The sequence below is a fragment of the Palaemon carinicauda genome, chromosome 1 (assembly GCF_036898095.1).
Source record: "Palaemon carinicauda isolate YSFRI2023 chromosome 1, ASM3689809v2, whole genome shotgun sequence".
NCBI lineage: Eukaryota > Metazoa > Arthropoda > Malacostraca > Decapoda > Palaemonidae > Palaemon > Palaemon carinicauda.
The window spans coordinates 86679315-86701419 of record NC_090725.1 but is presented as its reverse complement, the minus strand read 5'-3'; the positions used below and the strand labels follow the sequence as shown (position 1 = coordinate 86701419).

Below are 22105 nucleotides of genomic sequence, written 5' to 3'. Positions count from 1 at the left end.
CCGCATACTCCTGTACCCTTTGATGGTCGAGGAGGAAAGAAAATGTGTTTTCTTCTAAGGTCTAAGAAAAAATAGGCCACTTGTGTTAGAGTTACCTAATGAAGAGCCGGCTCTAGCTCTACAACACTCCATAAAACACTCTAATTGGGTTGGAAAACCTTGAGGCAAATGTCCTTTGTACAAGCGAAAGCCTCAGCCGTCTCCTTCGAACAACCCTCTAGATCTTAGGGGTTTTCCGAAATACTGGAGGCAGCTAGACCTAAAGCTTGATGGTTTAACATAAAACGTTCGTGATCCTGACACGGGGAAAAGGACTAAAGACATGCTTACAGCATGCACCCAGCATGGTCCTAGCTAGAGTCCAGAATGGTTCCAGCATGCTGCCTACACTCAACATGTCATGAGAGAGAATCGGGATCTAGAACCGCCTCCCAAAACTCGTCCATATCGGTCGCAAGAAACCGATATTAAAGCTAGGTTTGTTGAGACCTGATTCGTGTGTAATCAGCGAGTGTTCAACAAACTTAAAGCCAAAGCTTGACACGAGGGAGCGTTAGCTGCGAGGCCAGAGAGACGCGAAGGAGAGACAATAGTCTGTTTATACTGCTGTGAGAAAAAAAAAAAAAACTTGACTATGCGTGTAGCATGCAACCATAATGTCACATGTGCTTGCATTGCCGTAAGGTGTCAGCGTTCTGTATGTATTGACCTTGTCGTGTGGATACATTGGTGTGTGTGTACCCGGCTTGTAAATCTACAGCGTGCTGTGTGGAGGCGACAGCATCGCGTCCAGTCATTGACGGAAAGACGGAACTGATTGCCGAGAGTTGTCCACGTGTAGGATGCGTCCGCATGAGTGATAGTCACGCGTCCCACAGACCACGAAAATGGGATAACTTGTTGAAAGGATCAACTTTGACTGTCAGCGTCCAACATAGACCAGACTGGTGTCTGCGTCTGTGACTGCGTGAGGGAGAGACCAGAACTTGCGTCTGTGTCTGCGTGATGTCTGCCGTAAGAGAGAGACCAGACTGCTACAAGCACCTGCTCCAACGCTTCTCGTAACACGAGCATATCTCTGCGAGGAAGCGTTACTAAGCATAGGAGAACTATGCCTTCTGACACTAATCGGAAAACCATTTCTTTGATCTATGGTAGTCCTTAGACTCTTTAGGAGAAAATTTTCTCCCCCCGAGAATCGTAAACGCTAAACACAGATGAAATAGACCTTTTTTAGCTCAAACCAAATCTACACTCGCGGGGTAGTGAGTGCACCAACTTAAGCATGGGCGAAGGCCGGGAGAGAACATCAACCGCAGTCCTGTGAGTGACCTGGGAAAGTCCCTATGACATTTCAAGCGCGCCTTGTGCGCGAACTGAACGTATCCAATGCTGTGAGATCCCGTCAACAGTAGTCGCTAGATCTCAGAAGAAAGTAATAGACCTTTCTCCAAACTGGGGGAGGAGAAGAAGTGTGAACAGAAGCAAACTGAGCACCTTTTCCCCCAAAGAACTGTGTGTCTTACACGATTCTGGTGCTGACACGTCGCCTTCTTCCGAAAAGAAAAAATTCCGGCGAACGTTAGATACTGCAGGATAAGTTAATAGAAAACATACAACTCCTGAAAGGTCTTGGACAAATTGATTGGTGACTACCAAGTCTAGGTTTTGCGTCCTTCGATGAGGACAAAGTCTTTCCTCCTTGAAAGTGAGTCAGATTCCAGAGGAAGAGCTAGGATTGTAAGTGGCTTGTCTGACTTCCGCTTCTCTCATGGAAGAAAAAACACACTCGATTGCTTCCTGTTTAAGCATCAAAACACGACTGCTGTGAAGGTAAGTTCTGTTCGCGTGCATACATGACGAGTAACTACCTAGTCTGGTAGACAGGGAAAACGTAGAATGTCATTCTCGTCAGGGAACTGCATTCTAATATGCAGAAAACAGTTACAAGATTCATGATACCATAGCGATGACGAACTGATCGCTTCAAGACATTCCAACTTCGCTTTTGTCAAGATACTATGTCACATGGTTGTGATGTCATAGCTCGCCAATCATAGGCGAAGAAAAGAGCATTACTTTATCATTCCAAAGTGGAGAAAGAACGTCTTGGACTGCATCAACAATATCGCTCGGCGGAACAGACGTATAATGCACAAGGTCCGCGAAGAACCTCAGCCTACCGACCTTCCTTCTCCCAAGGGTTGGAACGTAAGTTAGAGATATAGGACTAGGGGCAAGGTGAACACGAACAAACACCTCCTCCAGAGTCACTAACAAGAGTGGTTTAAAAACATAATACATTAAATCATAAAAGATCTGCCCGTGGTGGGAGATATACTTTTACGTTCTATTCTCATAAAGGCCTTAATGCCCTTTCTGTTGTTGCAGCTGCAAGCGCTGTATCAATCTCTACAGGGAGGTTCGTTATTTTTCTGAGAATGATTTAATGTTAATTTATTTATTTATTTTACCATTAATTTACTAGGCCATCGTTCCCTAAAGGAGCCCTTTGGGTTAAAGCATCTTGCTTTCCCAACAAGGGTTGTAGCTGGCTAGTAATAAAAATAAAATAAATAGCGACACCACCAACTCAACTAGCGAAAACTCTGAAGTCAGAACGAGGAGCAACAGGCAAAAAATATGAGGGAAACTCTTTAAAAAATTCTCACGAGTTTCTGAAAGTTATTCCCTTTCTTTTACAATCTCTATCCTAGGAAGAGACGTCTTGATTCTTAGGAATCCACTCCTTATGATTTTGAATTCAGACCTCAATACTTAGAGGTTTTAATTCTAGTTCTCATAACCAAGAGTTAGCCCAGCAGGCCTTGGTCCGAGAATATAATATCTTTCTAGTTAAGATTTATTTCTTAATATAGCGCCTGGAGCAACAATAACTTAACACTAGACGTTCATGGTCAGGTAGACACAGAGTCTATTGTCATAGGTAGCGAAGCATCCACCCCGATGCTGAAGCGCCCACACTAGCGCTGAAGCATCCACACTGATGCTGAAGCGTCCACACTGGCGCTGAAGCATCCACACTGATGCTGAAGCGTCCACACTGGCGCTGAAGCGTCCACACTGGCGCTGAAAGCGTCCACACTGACGCTGAAGCGTCCACACTGACGCTGAAGCGTCCACACTGACGCTGAAGCGTCCACACTGACGCTGAAGCGTCCACACTGACGCTGAAGCGTCCACACTGACGCTGAAGCGTCCACACTGATGCTGAAGCGTCCACACTGACGCTGAAGCGTCCACACTGACTCTGAAGCATCCACACTGACGCTGAAGCGTCCACACTGAAGTGGCGCTTCGCTCCATTCCGTCGACGTTCCACTTCCGTTGCCGCACCGTTCCGATGACACTTCGCCGGCTCTGCTGCCTGGCGAACGTCGGCGCGTCTGTATAGACTGATACTAGGTGCTATGAGCATTCGTTTTGTGTTGAGCAGTAATCGAAGTAAAGCATCCACTTTCCCCCACCATTGAACATTGTGGCTGGTAGGCCGCCTGTGCGACAACGAGTCCTCACCGTTAAAGACACGTCGCCTGTGCGACCGTGTCAAAGACCGGAATCGAGACACCCAACCGCACTGTTAACGGCAGACTGAAAAGACTGCATTAACGAAGATAGATACTGTTTCATGCCTAACTACAAAGATCAAGGATCAACCTTAGGCGAAACGTATTCAGCATTATCTTCGTCGATCCATAGCGCTTGCCACTGTCAAGAGACGACACCCATCAGGTGGAGGTGGCGGCACTGCGTCTGCGCCGCATGAAACGTAACACACGCAGAACGAATCTAATTTTGTTTTCAGCTTAGCGCCTACGAAAACAGTAATACCTCGCTTTATCTATAGCGAGGGTGAGCGTTCTGGTGATCGACAGAAAACGCTCGAGAGGACTTCAGTTCAGATCTTAAAAGACTGTAATGCCTGGTTACCCTCTCGATTCCTTTCGCCGTTCGACTTAACTTCTCCCCTGGGTCCGGAAGCTCGGCAGAGGTCTAAGGCTAGGATAACGACAGGTCCGAATAGAAGCACTCTCCACTGAATAAAATTCACTGCACAATTTATCACTAAAAAATTTGCACTTTACTCTTTGGCACAAAGATAGTTTCATAATTACCTGAAAACCAAAGTATACACTCTCTCAAAGGAAATGAACTCCAAAGGGAGAGACTTATAATTCTGTCACTGGACAATTGTTTGAATAGGAATGCAAAAGTACCGAATCCCATATAAATGTAACAAAATATTAAATATCAAATATTACCTTAATCGATATAATATTTATAAATTAAAATAAACCCTTAAATTAAGGGGTTCCAATAAAAGATGAATCATCACTCGCATCATTGGAACATCTACAAATAATATACGCACAATTTTAGTATACAGTACTGAAAACCCCCAAAGCAACAACGATACATAGAATCATGTGCTACGGCGATTGTAAAGAATATTGCAACGTATAAAATAAACTGAACTGTAACTTCCTTTAATCTCTGACTAAGGAAAAAATACTGAAAGGACCAATTAATTGCAAACCAAAATGTTCCTTTTATAAAGTACAATTTAAAACTTGAGAAGTAAGAAGAAAGTACTATTCATAAAATCGCTACAATATATTGTAACATCGTAACGATGCTGACTACTGCGTAACAAAAATAAACTGAACGCTAGTTAATCTTTGCAAACAGATCAAAGAATATCTAAAGAAAACTATTAAAAGGATAAAATTTTCTCAAAATAATTCTTTCAATTTAATTTATAACTTAATACTCTAAAAGCATATTCACTTAAATTCTTTGTAAAAAGCAAGACAGACTTTTAGCCTACGGAAGAGGCTGTGACGTCATCAAAGGTCGAAATGTTTACATTTCACCCCTATGCTTTCGTGAGGTTTAAAATAGGTTGAAAAACCTTCTAACCCTACCTTTTAAGTTATAAATATGTGATCACAGATCAAAGAAAACAAAAATGCGAAAGCCAAAACTCAAAAACGTTAATACATCACCAAATAACGTCCAAACAGAGTAAGAAAACGAGAGAGAATTTCCAATAGTACAGCCAGCTATGGCGGCAGAAAAAATCTGAATTGGTTGAGTATAGTTCTACCTGTAGTACCGCGAGGGCGCTGGGGTACACCTGGCATATCTGCAAAGCTGCGCAAGAGATTTTGAATTTCCTGCCGAGGCGTCAGGGACTTTAGCCATTATATAACCAGTGGGTAAGTTTTATGTTTAAAACTAATTGATAATAGAAACTAAATATCTTATTTATTTCCTTCACTGGCTAACCACCACCTGTAAAGTGTAGGAGTCAGCAATATGAACATCTGGGGAAGTTCACAACAATAAATGTAGGGAAGTACCGTATTTTGACTTTGAAACTTAAGAAGCTTTCTGACATGCAAGGAACTTTATCTTTTCATACTGGTCTCACTGCAGTACATGAGACATTAGTGAATTGGAAGGAAAGAAAGCAGAAGAAAATTATTTTACTGCAATGAGTAAAGTTGACGAACGTGATATGAACATCAGGTGAGAATAGAAATAAAAAATTGTATTAAACTTATTATTTTGCATTTCATGTGGACATGGTTGCAAGGGACAATTTAATGGTTAATAATCTTTCTAGTTTCTAACAATCAGCTTCTGTAACTACGAAAAATAAAATTTCTTGCAATCAGCTTCTGTAGCAACAAAAAATAAAAATCAATCATTATACAGATAAAACTAATTTTCATTATCGAATAAAAACGTCAATAACTTAACCACAAATTCATTCATATGAAACAGAAAAAGATATCTGTATAGTTTTCTTAAACGAGATACAGTGGTTCCTCAAACAGGTGATCAATGCCTGTATAGGTTGTGGTGATATAGTAAAAGAGATTAAAGATTATCCAAAGCTAATAAGATACCAAATAAATCTATTTTATTTATGTAATACCAAATGAAAAGCCATGAGCTTATATAGTGCCATGTAGGTCATATAAAATACAAAAAATTTACCTTAAGTACTCCATTCCATCTACTGTATATAAAAAATATAGTTTTACTGATGACCCTTTGATTAAATTAGTTCACTAAATTGAGGATTTATAGTAATGTATTGTAAACTTTATGCCAATCTTTAATAATTATTCAATTAATTGCTGGTACTTACCAGCTGCTGCCCCTGTTAATGTGGTTGAGGTATTTGACTTGCCTTCACGGTTCATTGTATTATGATGCGATCCCGGCAAAGAGCCTGGTAAGGAGGTGCGTCCACTCGAGATCAATGGATCTGTTGAAAGACAAGAACTCTTTTAGATATGATAGAAAAGGCAAAATGTTTAAAAACAAAAGGCAGAAGCCAAACCTAAAGAGATGATTAATGCTTCCTTGCATTAGTTAACAAATGAACTTTAGATTGAAAAAGGATAAAAAACATACTGTATTAATGTATATAAACAACAAATGGGGCTCAATTTTTCAAGACTTGACTTATTCTTAATCTTATGGCTTAAGGATTATATTACCTTTGTGCTGGAAGATCAGAATACAGACTGAGACTTTTTGTAGTTTTACAGTTTTCTCATATTTCACATACCATTCCGAATATTCCTTTAGTATTGTATAATAAATTTCTAGCATGAAAATTTTTTTTTTTTCTAAATTATTGCATCCATGAACATTCCCACGTACAGTAATCTAAATCCTATAGTATCTTACATTCCAATATACAAATACAGTTTCAAGGCATTACATACCTACAGTTGGATTATCATTTGTTTGGAAAAAAAAATAATGCCGTCACCCTATGCTAATCAATATACAAATTGTGTCTTATGTGAGAATTACCTTGTGCTTGAAAAATTTTTAAACTAATCTAAACAATCCTCCACACACATATGAACACTACAGTTATTCATGTGGTTATGCTATCAAATCATGAACCTGATACATCTGTTGCTTCTTTGTAAAGCCATTCAGAGTACAAATAACTATACAACTTGCTGGTTCATGACAACTAAGGACCCTAAATAACAATAATTGTAAACATTAAAAAGTTTAATCATACTGTTACCATATCATATCATTACTAACATAAAAAATAATTTATAATTGTGGGGGTGGCCCTAAAAATATTTGGTCTAATGTTATTTTACTATATTATTTTAGTTTCTTAAAAAAATAGCAATTAGAAAAAACAGAAATATTGAAGATTATAAGAGAATTTTGAGGGATTTTTCTAAAAAAAAAAACCAGTAAGGTTTGTATTGAATTCTAAGAAGACACATATTAGATAGTACACTGTAAATGCTATGTTACACATATTTCATACATTATTGAATACAAATAATAAGTGCTTCATGATAGGGTGACATTCATTAAAAAGCAATTGCAAAGTAATCCATCATATAAGAATTTGATGAAGTAAGTTTCAGGGGAAAACATTCCAACTAACTCAAAAGCTATATATTATTTCTAAGAACCTTCCCTGACGTTCATATTGCTTTGTCTCCAGAAGCTCAATTTAATTGACCTTTACCCGTAAAATCTAAAATTTTCTTCCCTTTAATAAAAACACACTTAGTGAAGGAAGGAGATTCCAGCAATAAGTGGTGACTGGCACACCATTCTCTTTGTTTCCTCAGTTTCTTCCGTTACCCGGTACTGATCATACCTACACCCAATTGTTCGTTTATTGCTGCATTTCAAGAAGTTTTCCCCAGGTTTTATTATCAATTACTGTGTGCAGTATGCACAGGAATTGCTTCAGGAAGTTCATTATCCATATTCCTTTGATGCATCAGGTCGGGGGTAATACTGTGATTTAAATGCCATAGTAAAAAGTGTTTCCCTTACGGTACCTCTTAAAGTGAAAGTACGTTGTTGTGGCTGCTGACCAAGGTGACAGTGCAAAGAGCTAAAAAGCACTTGCTGATAGTTGATGGGAAAAGCCAGGAAAAGATTGTAGATACCATTATATTTTATTCAATTGAACAACTATGAATATTTTTGTTGTTGGTGATGTATCTGCTGGAGCTGGCCAATCACATCACATTTTGGATGACAGTACATTTCCTCTCACTTGCAAATTCAGTTACTAGCTCATCACAGTTATTTTGATTGGGTAAGTTCTGACACAAGTGCAGTGGCGGCTTGTAATAAGTACTGTGGAACAGCAGCACCCCTTATTTTTATTTGATATTATCAAAAAATATTTAATATAATGATTTTTCTTATATTTTTTCTTCATATTTGTGCAATATATGATTCTTAAGCTTAATGTCAGTAGCCATCCTTCCCTTTATGAAAAAAAAAATAAGATTCTTTGTATGGAACTGTGCACTTCACAGTTCCAGCTGCAAGATGATAGGTTGTTGTGTGCATATGTACTGGAAGCTACACGCGAGTCTGAGCCACGGGCTGAGAGGAGAGAGCCTGTCATTCTCACAGTGCCGACATTGATGTGTTAGTGGAAGGTACTTATATTTTTTACTCCACAGGTGTTGTGCTAGAAAAGTGTACTATATTCTTGAATGTAATAAAACGTAGAATTAGATTATTATCCTACTTCCAGCTACTCTGTGTGATTCAATTTTTTTTTTCTTTTACATTTTTTCGGTTTTCTTGACAATTCCCATGACTACAACAGGCAGAATGCTGCTTTTCAACACTGAAAACAATAAATTTTTCTAAGCAGCACTATGAATTCATAAAGAATAAATACACCTGCATTGCTCTCAATGAAGAAAAACATTACTCAGTTGTCTGTCATCCAGATCTCAAGGAGAAAATGATAAATCTTTATGGCTCATATTAAAACAAAAAAAATTGATTTAATTTCTAAATGAATGATACAGGCTTGAATAGTAACAATTTAAGTTATGGCAAGTAAAAATTGTTTGATTTTGCTCTTTTAGCATTCTATCAAATTTCTGAATACATTTTCTTATACTTCTTTGTTTCCTTTCACACAATATTAAAACAAAGGCTACAATTTTTTGGAGCAGCACCCCCTGATTTTAGCCACGAGTCGCCACTGCACAAGTGCCTTTATTACCCTTACGAGTTTGGCTATAAATCAGAACTTTAGTTAAAAATGAGAAAAAATTAATTCACAAATACTAGTACATTGCTATTATTAGGGAGGTAACATTACATAGGTTATGCCTTTTTCCCATGAGCCTCCAAATACTGTGGGTGCAGCACTAACGTACCCGTTGAAAATGAGGCGCAAGTCAAGTGTACTGAAAATCTTTGGATAAATCTGCCTCTACATTCCCCTTTTCATTGTGGATCAAAGTCGAGTCTTTAAATTTCTATAACTATTAAAAAGCTGTTATTTTAGTTGACCCCTTTACTCAGGGTATTGACTACTGCACTTTAACTGTTCAGTGGCTACTTTCCATTTGAAAGGGTAGAAGAGACTCCTTAGCTACTGTAAGCAGCTCTTCTAGGAGAAGGGCACTCCAAGTTCAAACTAGAGTAATGTACTCTAGTCTTGGGTGGTGCCATTGCCTCTAATCAATGGTATTCCATTGTCTTGGATTAGAGTTCTTTCACTTGAGGGTACTGTACACTTGGGCATACTATTCTATCTATTTTCTCTCTCTTTTTTTTTTTTTTTTTTTTTTTTTTTTTTTTTTTTCTTTTTTTTTTTTTTTCAAATGGTGTGTTGGTCAGGATTATTAGAAGGGATATTTTTTCCAGGTGGTTTACCAAGAGGTAGCCTTTTCCTTATCTCTTTCTTTATCGTCCTCATAAGTATTCATTGTCAAAACCATCATCCCTTCAGTTGAAGTGGCTATCCTGGAGGGTACTTAGCCTTGCATAGTGTGTCGACTCCGGTATGTTGACAAATTTTATTCGACATTTCATCTTTAATCATTGGGTTGAATCAGTCACTTTTTATGTATTCCTGTACATATTGCTTTTGTTATTGGCATTAAGTTTTTTTTTAAATATTATAAATCATTTTTCATTACCTGGATGTCATGAGATTTAGGTAATACAAGTTTATGGCAGGCATAAAACTTCTAATTGCATTCAATCTACTGGAATTCAAACTTGGATGATTCTATCTTCGATTGCCTTCTACCATGATGATAGAATGGCCTCTTGTTCTTGATGAAGATTTCAGTGCTCACCATAGTGAGTGATTAAATTCTGTTTCTCCAACTGATCGCCATGGCTTAAGAGCTTTAGACATTGCCTCTGAATCAAGCTGTGAGCAAATCGTAAGTGAAGCTACTCACAGGCTTGGTAACTCCTTGGACCTAGTATACACTGACTCCCCTAGTGTTATAACAGGTAAGGTTGGTTCTCCAGTTGGAACATCTGATCATGCCTTAATTTTGTTAGTAATTAAGACTGAGCAACCTATCCCTGATGTATCTTACTCATGTAAGATATGAAATTTCAAGCAGGCTTGAATGGCATTTTGAGTGATCTTTTGAATTTGAATAGGTCATAATTGTATAAAAGTTTTGAGCCTGCTGTTCTTTTGAATGAGAATCTAATTAACATAGCTAATAGGTGTATCTCTTCTTAAGTGCTAAAATACTGAGTGAAAGACAAACCCTGGTTCTATGATGATTGTAGACAGGCTTATTTGGGGAAGCAGGTGGCCCATCATCTTTGGAAGGATAACAGATCACATTTGACTTGGAATAACTATACTCAGTTAAGAAATTTTGTTCTGAGAGTTTATGCTCCAAATGATAAGGAATATAATTCAACCATAAAATAAACCTTTTCTGGAACAACATAGGAACACATGTGGTGGCCTACCTTTAAATCTGCAATGCTTGGTGTAGATCTAACAATTTATCCTTTACTTAAACCAGATGGCTCTGTTACTCACTATTCATAGGAATAGCTCCCTGATATTTATGACAGTAAAAGAGCAATGAGAAACGTGATCTTCCTTGTTTCTATTCTCCTAAGGCTAAACCAACTAAGCTTTTTGGCCCACTGTTGATGGCCCTCGATGCTTATGGAGGTGTAGACCCAAATAGTATTTTTCCTTTTTCATAAATACTGCAGATTTCTTAGATACTAAGTTACCTGTTATCTTTTCCAAGATAGCAAGCAAGTTGGAGAATTGGTAATATTCCATTAAGTAAAAGAGTTTGCAGTATCTCTAGCCCAGCTGATTACTGACCAATTTCCAAAACTCCCATATTATCTAAAGTTTTTTAACACCTTTTGTGTTGTCTAAATAGGTATGCTGAAGGGAATCATCTATTCCCTAGTTTACAATTTGGCTTTCATAAAGGCCTTGGAGAATGTGATGTCCTCCTTACAATCTCCAACGCTGAACAGAAATCCCTACATTGTGGTCAGGAAGTTCATATGGTTGGCCTTGATTTTTTAGCTGCCTTTTGCCGTGTTAATCGTGAGACCCTTGTTTTCACACTCAAATAGTTGGCAATAGGTGGATCTTTTCTTAGCATCATCATTGCTTTTCTTTAAGTAATAGATTGCAAAGAGCTGTTGTTGATGGGCATCATAATGAGTATAGAAATGTAATATCTGGTGTTTCTTAGGGTAGTGTTCTTGGTCCATTACTTTTCATACTCTATACACGACATGTGGTTTGGCCTAGAAAACAAGGTTGTTGCAATACGGATGAAGCTACTCTCTTTTCGTCAACTCCATCTCCTAAATGTAGACGTGAGGTTGCTAAATCCCTTAAATGAGATGCAGCTAAATCTACAGCATGGTGTAGATTATGGGGCATGAAATTAAACCCTAACAAAACTCAAAAGTACGATCAAAAGATCTCATCATTGATAATGTTTCTTTTAACTCTATAAGACACTTTTAAGATTTTAGGTGTGATTTTTGATAGAAAGTTTACTTTTCAAAAAACACTTAGTCTGTTTCTTCTTCAACTGCACAAAAAAATGGCTTACTGAGAATGTCAGGATTTTAAATGATCAATCTATTCTGAAAGAGTTATAATTCTTTCATTCTACCTTGTTTTCAGTATTGTTGTTCTGTCTGGACTTTAGCTATTGAATTTCATCTTAATTTGTTGGACAAGAATTAAATCTATCATTCCAGATCTAGATATTAATCTCTGGCACTATCGTTCTTTTAGTTCTTTATGCATGTTGCAAAAGATTTTGCATAATTTTGACCATCCTTTACATTCATATCTTCCCAGACAGTTCCATCCTGCAAGTAATATTGGGTATGCAGTTAATTCTAAATCATCCCTCTCTATCATAATGCTCTATGCTACACAGCATTCTAGAAGTTTTATTCTAGCTATGACCTGATTGTGGAATGATCTTTCAAATCAGGTAGCTGAATTGGTGGAACTCCAAAAGTATAAACTTACAGCAATTGTTTTTATGTTGAAGAGGCTGACATAAGGCTTTTTATAGTTAATATATGAAAGCTTTGTTTTGATGTTTAATATCTCTTATTAATGATTCATTACTTCTCATGTAGTTTATTTCTTAATTCCTTTCCCCACAGGGCTATTTTTCCCTTTTGGCTTACAGCATCCTGCTTTTCAAACTACAGTTGCAGTTTGGCAAGTAATAATAATAATATTCTAAAAGTTTTTCATGACTCAAAGACATTGTGACTGGTATCAGACTAGTCTGTTACCTAAACTAGTTATAAAATTCATCAAAATGTCCTCCTTCGAGTATATCATTATACCTACTCATTGTATTTTATATATGCCTATTACATTAGTTTATACTTTCCTTTGCAGTTAATTATAGTATTTTAGAAAAATGTACAGTATTTAAACAAAGAAAGCTAACTTCACTGATTACAGAGGGAATGAGAACACTGCTTTTACTCCAGGCTTTCTTTTTATTACAGCCTCTGTTATTACTTTTTGTTATATTAAAATTTTAAGGCTAATAATTTCTTCTGTGGTAGCTCAGAAATACATGTAATGCGTATTATTTCAGACCTACCCTAACCTTATCAAACTCTAATTCAACTCCTCAAGTGGCAACTGGTGACTTTAATGCACTTTTCAGTGAAGTCTAAAGATACACAGTATCTACCAGATCACAGGTATTCACACAGATCTTTACCTGCACCAACAAAGTTGGAAGAAGGTTTAGTTTTACCCTGTTTGTGTTTGTGTGTGTGTGTGTGTGTGCTTTTTTTAGTGAACAGTTCCTAGCCACAGTTCTAATCTTAGAGTTATGAAGCTTGCAGCGATTAACTTATGTAAAAACCTGGAAATTATTAAGTTTTGGAAGGTCAAAGTCAAAGGTCAAGTCAAGCAAATTGTCTAATTTACGCAATCAGCCCTAAGTTCGGACATCGTTGTAACAGAGACTTTAGACCTGGTTCATATTTGAGTGTATGAAAATCCACGCCAATTAATACATGTTAAGGTTGAAGGGCAAGGTCGAGTCCAAGATCACAGTCAAGGAAAAGACCAAATTCCGGTCATCAACCATACGGCCACAATTTTAATGGTATACTAATGAAACTTGCAGGGATTTTAAACTGTTATGTAAAGAGCCGTTAAGTTTGAAGGTCAAAGTAGAGTTCAAGGTCAAGGTTAAGCAAAAGGTCAAATTCCAGTTATCAACCATATGGCCATAATTTTAATCGTAAAGTAATAAAACTTGCAGGGATTCTAAACAGCTGGAAATGATTGATTATTTCTCAGGAAGGGCATGCTGGTTGCAAGAAATAAGCTGCCATGGCGGAGGTCTGCACTCTCAGAGTGCTTTTCTAATTAATACTGTATTTACTTTGCCCTTTAACAGAGATAACATCGGTTTCCCATATCCATGACAATCTTTTAGACACCTATAATTTACAAGGCTTAAACAAAGATAGTAGTCTGGGATCTCTATAGCTCTCCTTTCAATAATGAAGTACTTCCAATACTCACTTACCCTTATGTGCCAAGATGTTAACTAGATATTTTAGTACTCTTCTCATGATATAAGAACTCTTTACTTATTATCATTCCCACTGTTTGCTAAGGTTCGACAGGTGTTAAACAAGTACAGGATTTCTGCGAACAGAAGGATAATGCTTATTGCTCCTTTCTCACCACAGATGGAATAGTTCACAGATCTGTGGCACCTGTTGTCGATGGGTCCAAGAAAGTTACTATAAAGAGCCAATGTTCGCAAACAACCTCTCTCTAAGGTGACTCGTCAAAGCCAATCCATGCTATACCTAACTGAAAGGAGGCTATACTCCATATACTAAGAAATTTTTCTCCTAAAGACCTCATCGCTAAAACCCTTTTCCTTTTGACATTAGCTACAGCTAAACACATAAGTTAAAAAATCTATCTGTCAGAGTAACCTTTGGGGAACATACAATGATTTTTTCCCTTCTGTTTTCTTTCAGAGCCAAACACTTCAATCCATTATGCATCTTCTTGTGTGGTGGAAACAAAAGGGCTGTATATGCATCTTTAGAAACTTTTCATCTTTATAGATATAGTATTTCTATTTGAGTATGAATAGCACATGAATTTGAAAAAGTTTAATTGAAATAATGATAAGATTCCAGACATTCAGTACCGTACCTATCTCCCTACAACAGATAGCTAAGGTGGTACAGTTTGAGTTGTTAAAATAAAAGTGACATTACTTATAATGTTAGACCTATCTGAATTGCAAGCAAGACTTTAAACTAATTTCTCCTATAACTGATGAATTTGTACTAAACTGATCCACAATAGAAACTTGAGAACCAAATCAACATCCATAAATTTCCCTACTTACCCGTTTAAACATTTATGGGTATTGAGCACTAGTTAGCCTTTATCTTTATAGCAGAGAGAAATATCACCTTGCAATGCATAAGTTATTCCCAGAATGACTATGATGTTCAAATTAACTTTATAATACATATGATTAAATGTAAAAATCAAGAAAGAAAAATTCACCATCCCTATACCTGTAGGAGAATCGTCTGATGGGGAAGCAGGGGATGCCAACTTTTGTTGATCTTTACTGTAAAGTATTTGATGTTGCTTGTGCAGTCTATGCTGTTTTAATTGCTCAACCCATTGTAGATACACCTCCCGAGATTTGCACTGAAATGATACATCAACATCAACATTTTAAAATAAAATATATTCAAATAATGCTGGATTTTAATTAATAATATTCCAATCTCCAAAACACTATACTATATACTTAAACATGAACAAAAGTGCCATTACTGTACCTTTAAATGAAATATCAAGGTGTCTGCATCAATATCAATTCTTCTCCTCCTTGTTTTAGTTGAGATGACAGACATACCAATATCCATTTTCCCTAAAATTCTACCTCTTGCTATATCAGCAACAGATTTAGCATACGTTAAAGTGCTCTTCTCCAGAATAAAGTATCTCTGATAAAAAAAAAAAGACAATTTATAATTCACAAAAAATAATCAATGATCAAATCTAAATACAGCATTTTACAAAATATTTATACTTTTGATCTACAGCAATCATCTATTCTTCAGTGGCCTGTCAGTGGAATTTATTATTGTTATTAATATTATTTGGAAAAGTACCTCAGTGTAAAGTATTATCATTAAGGGCCAGCCGTGCTTTGTTACATGCTGGTATTACATTCAGAGGCCCCCAAAATAAAAGAAATCAAAGGATAATATTGAATACAGTTAAAATAAGGACAGCAATAAATAGTATGATTATGATTATTGCAGTACAATATATTACTTTTATTATAATTATCATTTATATCATTATTCTTGTTATTACAGTACCATTACTCTTTACTATAATCACTATCTTTAATAATATTGCTACAATGAACATGTTTCTTTTATAATAGATATTTATACATACATACATATACCAAAGCACTTCCCAAAATTTTGGGGAGTAGCCAACATCAAACAAATGAAACAAAAAAGGGGACCTCTTCCCTCTACATTCCTCCCAGCCTGACAAGGGACTCAACAGAGTTCAGCTGGTACTGCTAGGGTGCCACAGCCCACCCTCCCCTATTATCCACATCAGATGAAGCTTCTTAACGCTGAATCCCCTACTGCTGCTACCTCCGCGGTCCTCCAAGGCAACGGAGGAAGCAGCAGGGCCTACCAGAACTGTCACAAGCGCTCGCCATTCATTCATATTTCTAGCACGCTCTCTTGCCTTTCTCATATCTATCCTCTTATCACCCAGAGCTTCCTTCACTCCATCTATCCACCCAAACCTTGGCCTTCCTCTTGTACTTCTCCCATCAACTCTTGCATTCATCACCTTCTTTAGCAGAAAGCCATTTTCCATTCTCTCAACATGGCCAAACCACTTCAACACATTCATATCCACTCTCGCTGCTAACTCATTTCTTACACCCGTTCTCACCCTCATTTTGGGGAGTAGCCAACATCAAACAAATGAAACAAAAAAGGGGACCTCTTCCCTCTACATTCCTCCCAGCCTGACAAGGGACTCAACAGAGTTCAGCTGGTACTGCTAGGGTGCCACAGGCCACCCTCCCCCATTATCCACAACAGATGAAGCTTCATAACGCTGAATCCCCTACTGCTGCTACCTCCGCGGTCATCCAAGGCAACGGAGGAAGCAGCAGGGCCTACCAGAACTGTCACAAGCGCTCGCCATTCATTCATATTTCTAGCACGCTCTCTTGCCTCTCTCATATCTATCCTTTTATCAACCAGAGATTCCTTCACTCCATCTATCCACCCAAACCTTGGCCTTCCTCTTGTACTTCTCCCATCAACTCTTGCATTCATCACCTTCTTTAGCAGACAGCCATTTTCCATTCTCTCAACATGGCCAAACCACTTCACCACATTCATATCCACTCTCGCTGCTAACTCATTTCTTACACCCGTTCTCACCCTCATTTTGGGGAGTGGCCAACATCAAACAAATGAAACAAAAAAGGGGACCTCTCCTCTCTACGTTCCTCCCAGCCTGACAAGGGACTCAACCGAGTTCAGCTGGTACTGCTAGGGTGCCACAGCCCACCCTCCCCCATTATCCACCACAGATGAAGCTTCATAACGCTGAATCCCCTACTGCTGCTACCTCTGCGGTCATCCAAGGCAACGGAGGAAGCAGCAGGGCCTACCAGAACTGCGTCACAATCGCTCACAATTCATTCCTATTTATAGCACGCTCTCTTGCCTCTCTCACATCTATCCTCCTATTACCCAGAGCTTTCTTCACTCCCTCCATCCACCCAAACCTTGGTCTTCCTCTTGTACTTCTCCCATCAACTCTTGCATTCATCTCCTTCTTTAGCAGACAGCCATTTTCCATTCTCTCAACATGGCCAAACCACCTAAACACATTCAAATCCACTCTTGCTGCTAACTTATTTCTTACACCCGTTCTCACTCTCACCACTTCGTTCCTAACCCTATCTACTCGAGATACACCAGCCATACTCCTTAGACACTTCACCTCAAACACATTCAATTTCTGTCTCTCCGTCACTTTCATTCACCACAACTCCGATCCATACATCACAGTTGGTACAATCACTTTCTCATACAGAACTCTCTCTACTTTCATGCCCAACCCTCTATTTTTTACTACTCCCTTAACTGGCCCTAAAACTTTGCAACCTTCATTCACTCTCTGACGTACATCTGCTTCCACTCCACCATTTGCTGCAACAACAGACCCCAAGTACTTAGAATGATCCACCTCCTCAAGTAACTCTCCATTCAACATGACATTCAACCTCGCACCACCTTCCCTTCTCGTACATCTCATAACCTAACTCTTACCCACATTAACTCTCAACTTCCTTCTCTCACACACCCTTCCAAATTCTGTCACTAATCGGCCAAGCTTCTCTTCTGCGTCTGCAACCAGTGCAGTATTATCCGCAAACAACAACTGATTTACCTCCCATTCATGGTCATTCTCGTCTACCAGTTTCAACCCTCATCCAAGTACTCGAGCATTAACCTTTCTCACCACTCCATCAACATACAAGTTAAACAACCACCGCGACATCACACATCCCTGTCTCAGCCACACTCTCACCGGATACCAATCGCTCACTTCATTTCCTATCCTAACACATGCTTTACTACCTTTGTAGAAACTTTTCACTGCTTGCAACAACCTTCCACCAATTCCATATAACCTCACCCCATTCCACATTGCTTCCCTATCAACTCTATCATACGCTTTCTCCAGATCCATGAACGCAACATACACCACCTTACCTTTTGCTAAATATTTCTCGCATATCTGCCTAACTGTAAAACTCTGATTCATACAACCCCTACCTCTTCTAAAACCACCCTATACTTCTAAGATTGCATTCTCTGTTTTTTTCCTTAATCCTATTAAGGGATTTTGACGAAGGAAAAATCTATTTCTGGGCGAGGGACCTGTGTCGCCAAGTGAAATGCTCCTTATAGCACCATTTCTAAGGTATAAATACTGCTAAATATACCAGAGAAAAAAGTTGCATGGAAAGCCAGGAATATACCCAGCTCGCTCACCCTTATAGGGTGTCGGTATAATAACTGGGGCGTGTTAAAACCACTATCAGAGGTCCCTTACCAATTAGTCCTCTCCTTCCTCAACATCCCCCATTACTACAGTCCTTAATCCTATTAATTAGTACTCTACCAAACACTTTTCCAACTACATCCAACAAACTAATACCCCTTGAATTACAACACTCATGCACATCTCCCTTACCCTTATATAGTGGTACAATACATGCACAAACCCAATCTACTGGTACCATTGACAACATAAAACACATATTAAACAATCTCACCAACCATTCAAGTACAGTCACACCCCCTTCCTTCAACATATCAGACTCACACCAACCATACCAGATGCTTTTCCTACTCTCGTTTCATCTAGTGCTCTCCTCACTTCCTCTCTTGTAATCTCTCCCTCATTCTCATCTCCCATCACCGGCACCTCAACACCTGCAACAGCAATTATATCTGCCTCCCTATTATCCTCAACATTCAGTAAAATTTCTAAATATTCCGCCCACCTTTTCCTTGCCTACTCTCCTTTTAATAACCTTCCATTTCCATCTTTCACTGTCTCTTCAATTCTTGAACCAGCCTTCCTTACTCTCTTCAATTCTTTCCAAAATTTCTTCTTATTCTCTTCATATGAATTACCCAATCCCTGACCCCACCTAAGGTCAGCTGCCCTCTTTGCCTCACTTACCTTTCGCTTTACTCCCACATTTTACTCTCTATAGCTTTCATACTTCTCTACGCTATTACTCTGCAGCCATTCTTCAAAAGCCCTCTTTTTCTCTTCCACTTTTACCTTCACTCCTTCATTCCACCATTCACTGCCCTTCCTCATGCTGCCTCCAACAAACTTCTTGCCACACACATCACTTGCAATCCCAACAAAATTTTCTTTTACCAACTTCTACTCCTCCTCTAAATTACCAGTTTCTCTTACTTTTACTTCGTCATATGCCATTTTCAACCTTTTTTTATATATACTTTTTACCCCCGGATTTATTAGCTCTTCAACCCTCACTAGCTACCTTTTACATCCACCTACTCTATTCCCCCACTCTTTTGCTACAACTAATTTTCCTTCCACCAAAAAATTATCAGACATACCGTTAGCCATACCCCTAAACACGTGCACGTCTTTCAATCCTCCAAACATTCTTTTATTTATCAACACAATTCATTAATGCCCTTCTACCACTCTTCCATTTGCCACTCTTACCCATGTATACTTGTATATTTATATTTTCTAATGATTTGTTTCTCATCTTTGGGGAGTAGATACAACATACTTCCCTGTGATGCATGAGTTAAATGACAAATTTGGAGATAATTTGTATTTTTCCTTAACTAATACAAACCTGGAGCTATTTATTGGATATTACTTCTAGCGAGGCTGGAAGGCAGCCATTAGATTTTAAGTCCAAGGTGGCAACCCTACCTAACCACTACAGTTGGTAGGTATGGGGGGTGGCTGGGGGCTACCTAGCCACCCATATCTGCTCACGAATCAGTGAACAAGGTAATTTTTTGTTTGAAGACAGGACTTACTGGAGGAAAGGTGATGGCAGGCCAATTCATATAAACAGCTCCAGTTTTGTATTAGGGAAAAATACAAATTATCTCCTCTTTTGTCATTTATTCCCATACTAACAAACCTTCCACTATTTATTGGATGACTTACTCTTAGGAGGGTGGTAAGTCCGACTACTGGCTTAGTCATTGACCCGGGTTTCCCTAGTACAGTATTACACTGTAATCAAGGGAAACCTTGCACCTCGCATATCAATGCCAGTAAGTATGAGAGTGGCCTGAACAAACAAAATAGTTGTGAGAGATATCATAAGACCATCTAGGTAAAAAGATGCTCCTAGTTAAAATAAGAGCCTTACAAACGAAAAGACGTTTCCCCAGGCCTACCTCGTAGGAGACGTTGGGGAAGTGTACGAGTAATTACAAACATACTTGGTTACACAAGAAAAGTGGGTATTACCTGCAGAGGTTGAAGCCAGCTTTCCAAAGGTATCCATGGTGCTGTTCCTCAAAGGAGGGGAAGATGAAAGTAAAAGAACCAGGCATACTTTCATTCATCCCAGTCTTACCCCGGATAGCCAATGCCTTGAACTTTCTGCTACTTGTCTAACGAGGAGCCCGAGAAATTAAGAAATTATTATTATTGTGTCACCACCACAGGAGTAACAGAGAAAACGTATGAGGTGTTCTGTGGGTCACGTCTTGTGGAAAGGGAGAGGTGAAGATTAGACACGTATCCACCCTACCAATGACACGGTTTGTGTCCCAAAGGAGCTGCTCAAGAGTGCTATGGACCACAGGAGTGATAGAGAAATGTATCAGGTCTTCTGTGGATCATATTTTGTAAGTAGGGTTTGTGCTTGAAAACGTTTTGGATGGATTCGCCCTAAAACGTACAGAGCTCTGGGTCATCTCTATGAGGAGAAGAGGGATTCTGTGACTGGTATAGGACCCGAGTCCCTGTCACGGATTAGATCCTTACTACCTTCTTAGACCTTCCTAGGGTTAGCGAGGCATGCTGAACCTAAAGAGCTAACTCCATAATTGTTTTCCCGAGGTATGGCCTCAAAATAATCACTGGCGTGAAAAAGAAAAATGACTAGTGTCTGACCCAGTGTGCTACAGTGAACCCTCGCTACTTCGCGGTTCGACCATCGCGGATTCACCACTTCGCGGATTTTTTCCATAACCCATATATATATAGTAACATATATATATATATATATATATATATATATATATATATATATATATATATATGCATGTATTTATGTATATATGTATGTATGTATATATGTATGTATGTATATATGTAGGTATGTATATGTGTATACATATAAAATATATATATATATATATATATATATATATATATATATATATATATATATATATATATATATATATATATACAGTAGGGTCCCGAATTAAGCGTGTTCGAATTACACGATTCCCCTTTTCCGCGATCGTTATTTTTCAAAAATAAATTTTCTGTATCTACGAGGCTGTTCAAAGTTCGCGAGTCAAGCACTACAAAATGTATCAAATCTATTGTCTTTTTAAGTATATTGGTAGCCCTAAATACGTTGATTTATAATAAATGTTACAAAACAATATCAACATTACATTTCATTAACATAATTTCATAATGAATAGCCTATTTAAGGATAAAATTCCACATCAACAATGAAATCAACTGTTAACTGTGCGAGTCCAGCTGACAAAATGTAAACAGAAATGTGGTTACGTTCTCGGCAATCTTTATCTTTCTCCAACCTTACGATAATTGTAATGGTAGTGTTAATGATGGTATATTTAAGCATTATTTTTGTTTAGTACAGTATATTTAAAAGCCTTATTTTTCCCTTTGGGCATTCAAGGTTTTCACGAGTAGACTGGGTTCGTGAATAGCCTAAACTTCGGTAACGAGTCGTCAATATTTTGTCATATTTTAAACAGTATACATTTGATTTGCAAACATTGGTTTTGTAGAGTAGACGGTAAAATAAAATCTAAGAGAGAGAGAGAGAGAGAGAGAGAGAGAGAGATTTGATGCTCTCTCTCTCTCTCTCTCTCTCTCTCTCTCTCTCTCTCTCTCTCTCTC

At 38.2% G+C, this 22105-nt stretch overlaps 1 protein-coding gene across 5 annotated transcripts in view; it reads right to left on the bottom strand.

Annotated features, from left to right (window-relative positions):
• LOC137649613 (oxysterol-binding protein-related protein 3-like) overlaps positions 1-22105 on the bottom strand; it is a 304712-nt gene that overhangs the window by 207327 nt on the left and 75280 nt on the right. For 4 of the 5 annotated variants that reach the window (XM_068382594.1, XM_068382611.1, XM_068382598.1 and 1 more), the window contains exons 5-7: positions 15190-15357; positions 14917-15055; positions 6182-6301 (exon numbers count right to left, since the gene is read on the bottom strand). In XM_068382594.1, coding sequence (XP_068238695.1) covers positions 6182-6301; positions 14917-15055; positions 15190-15357 — 427 coding nt within the window. The remainder of the gene's footprint in view (positions 1-6181; positions 6302-14916; positions 15056-15189; positions 15358-22105) is intronic. The other variant, XM_068382620.1, reaches the window with a different exon arrangement.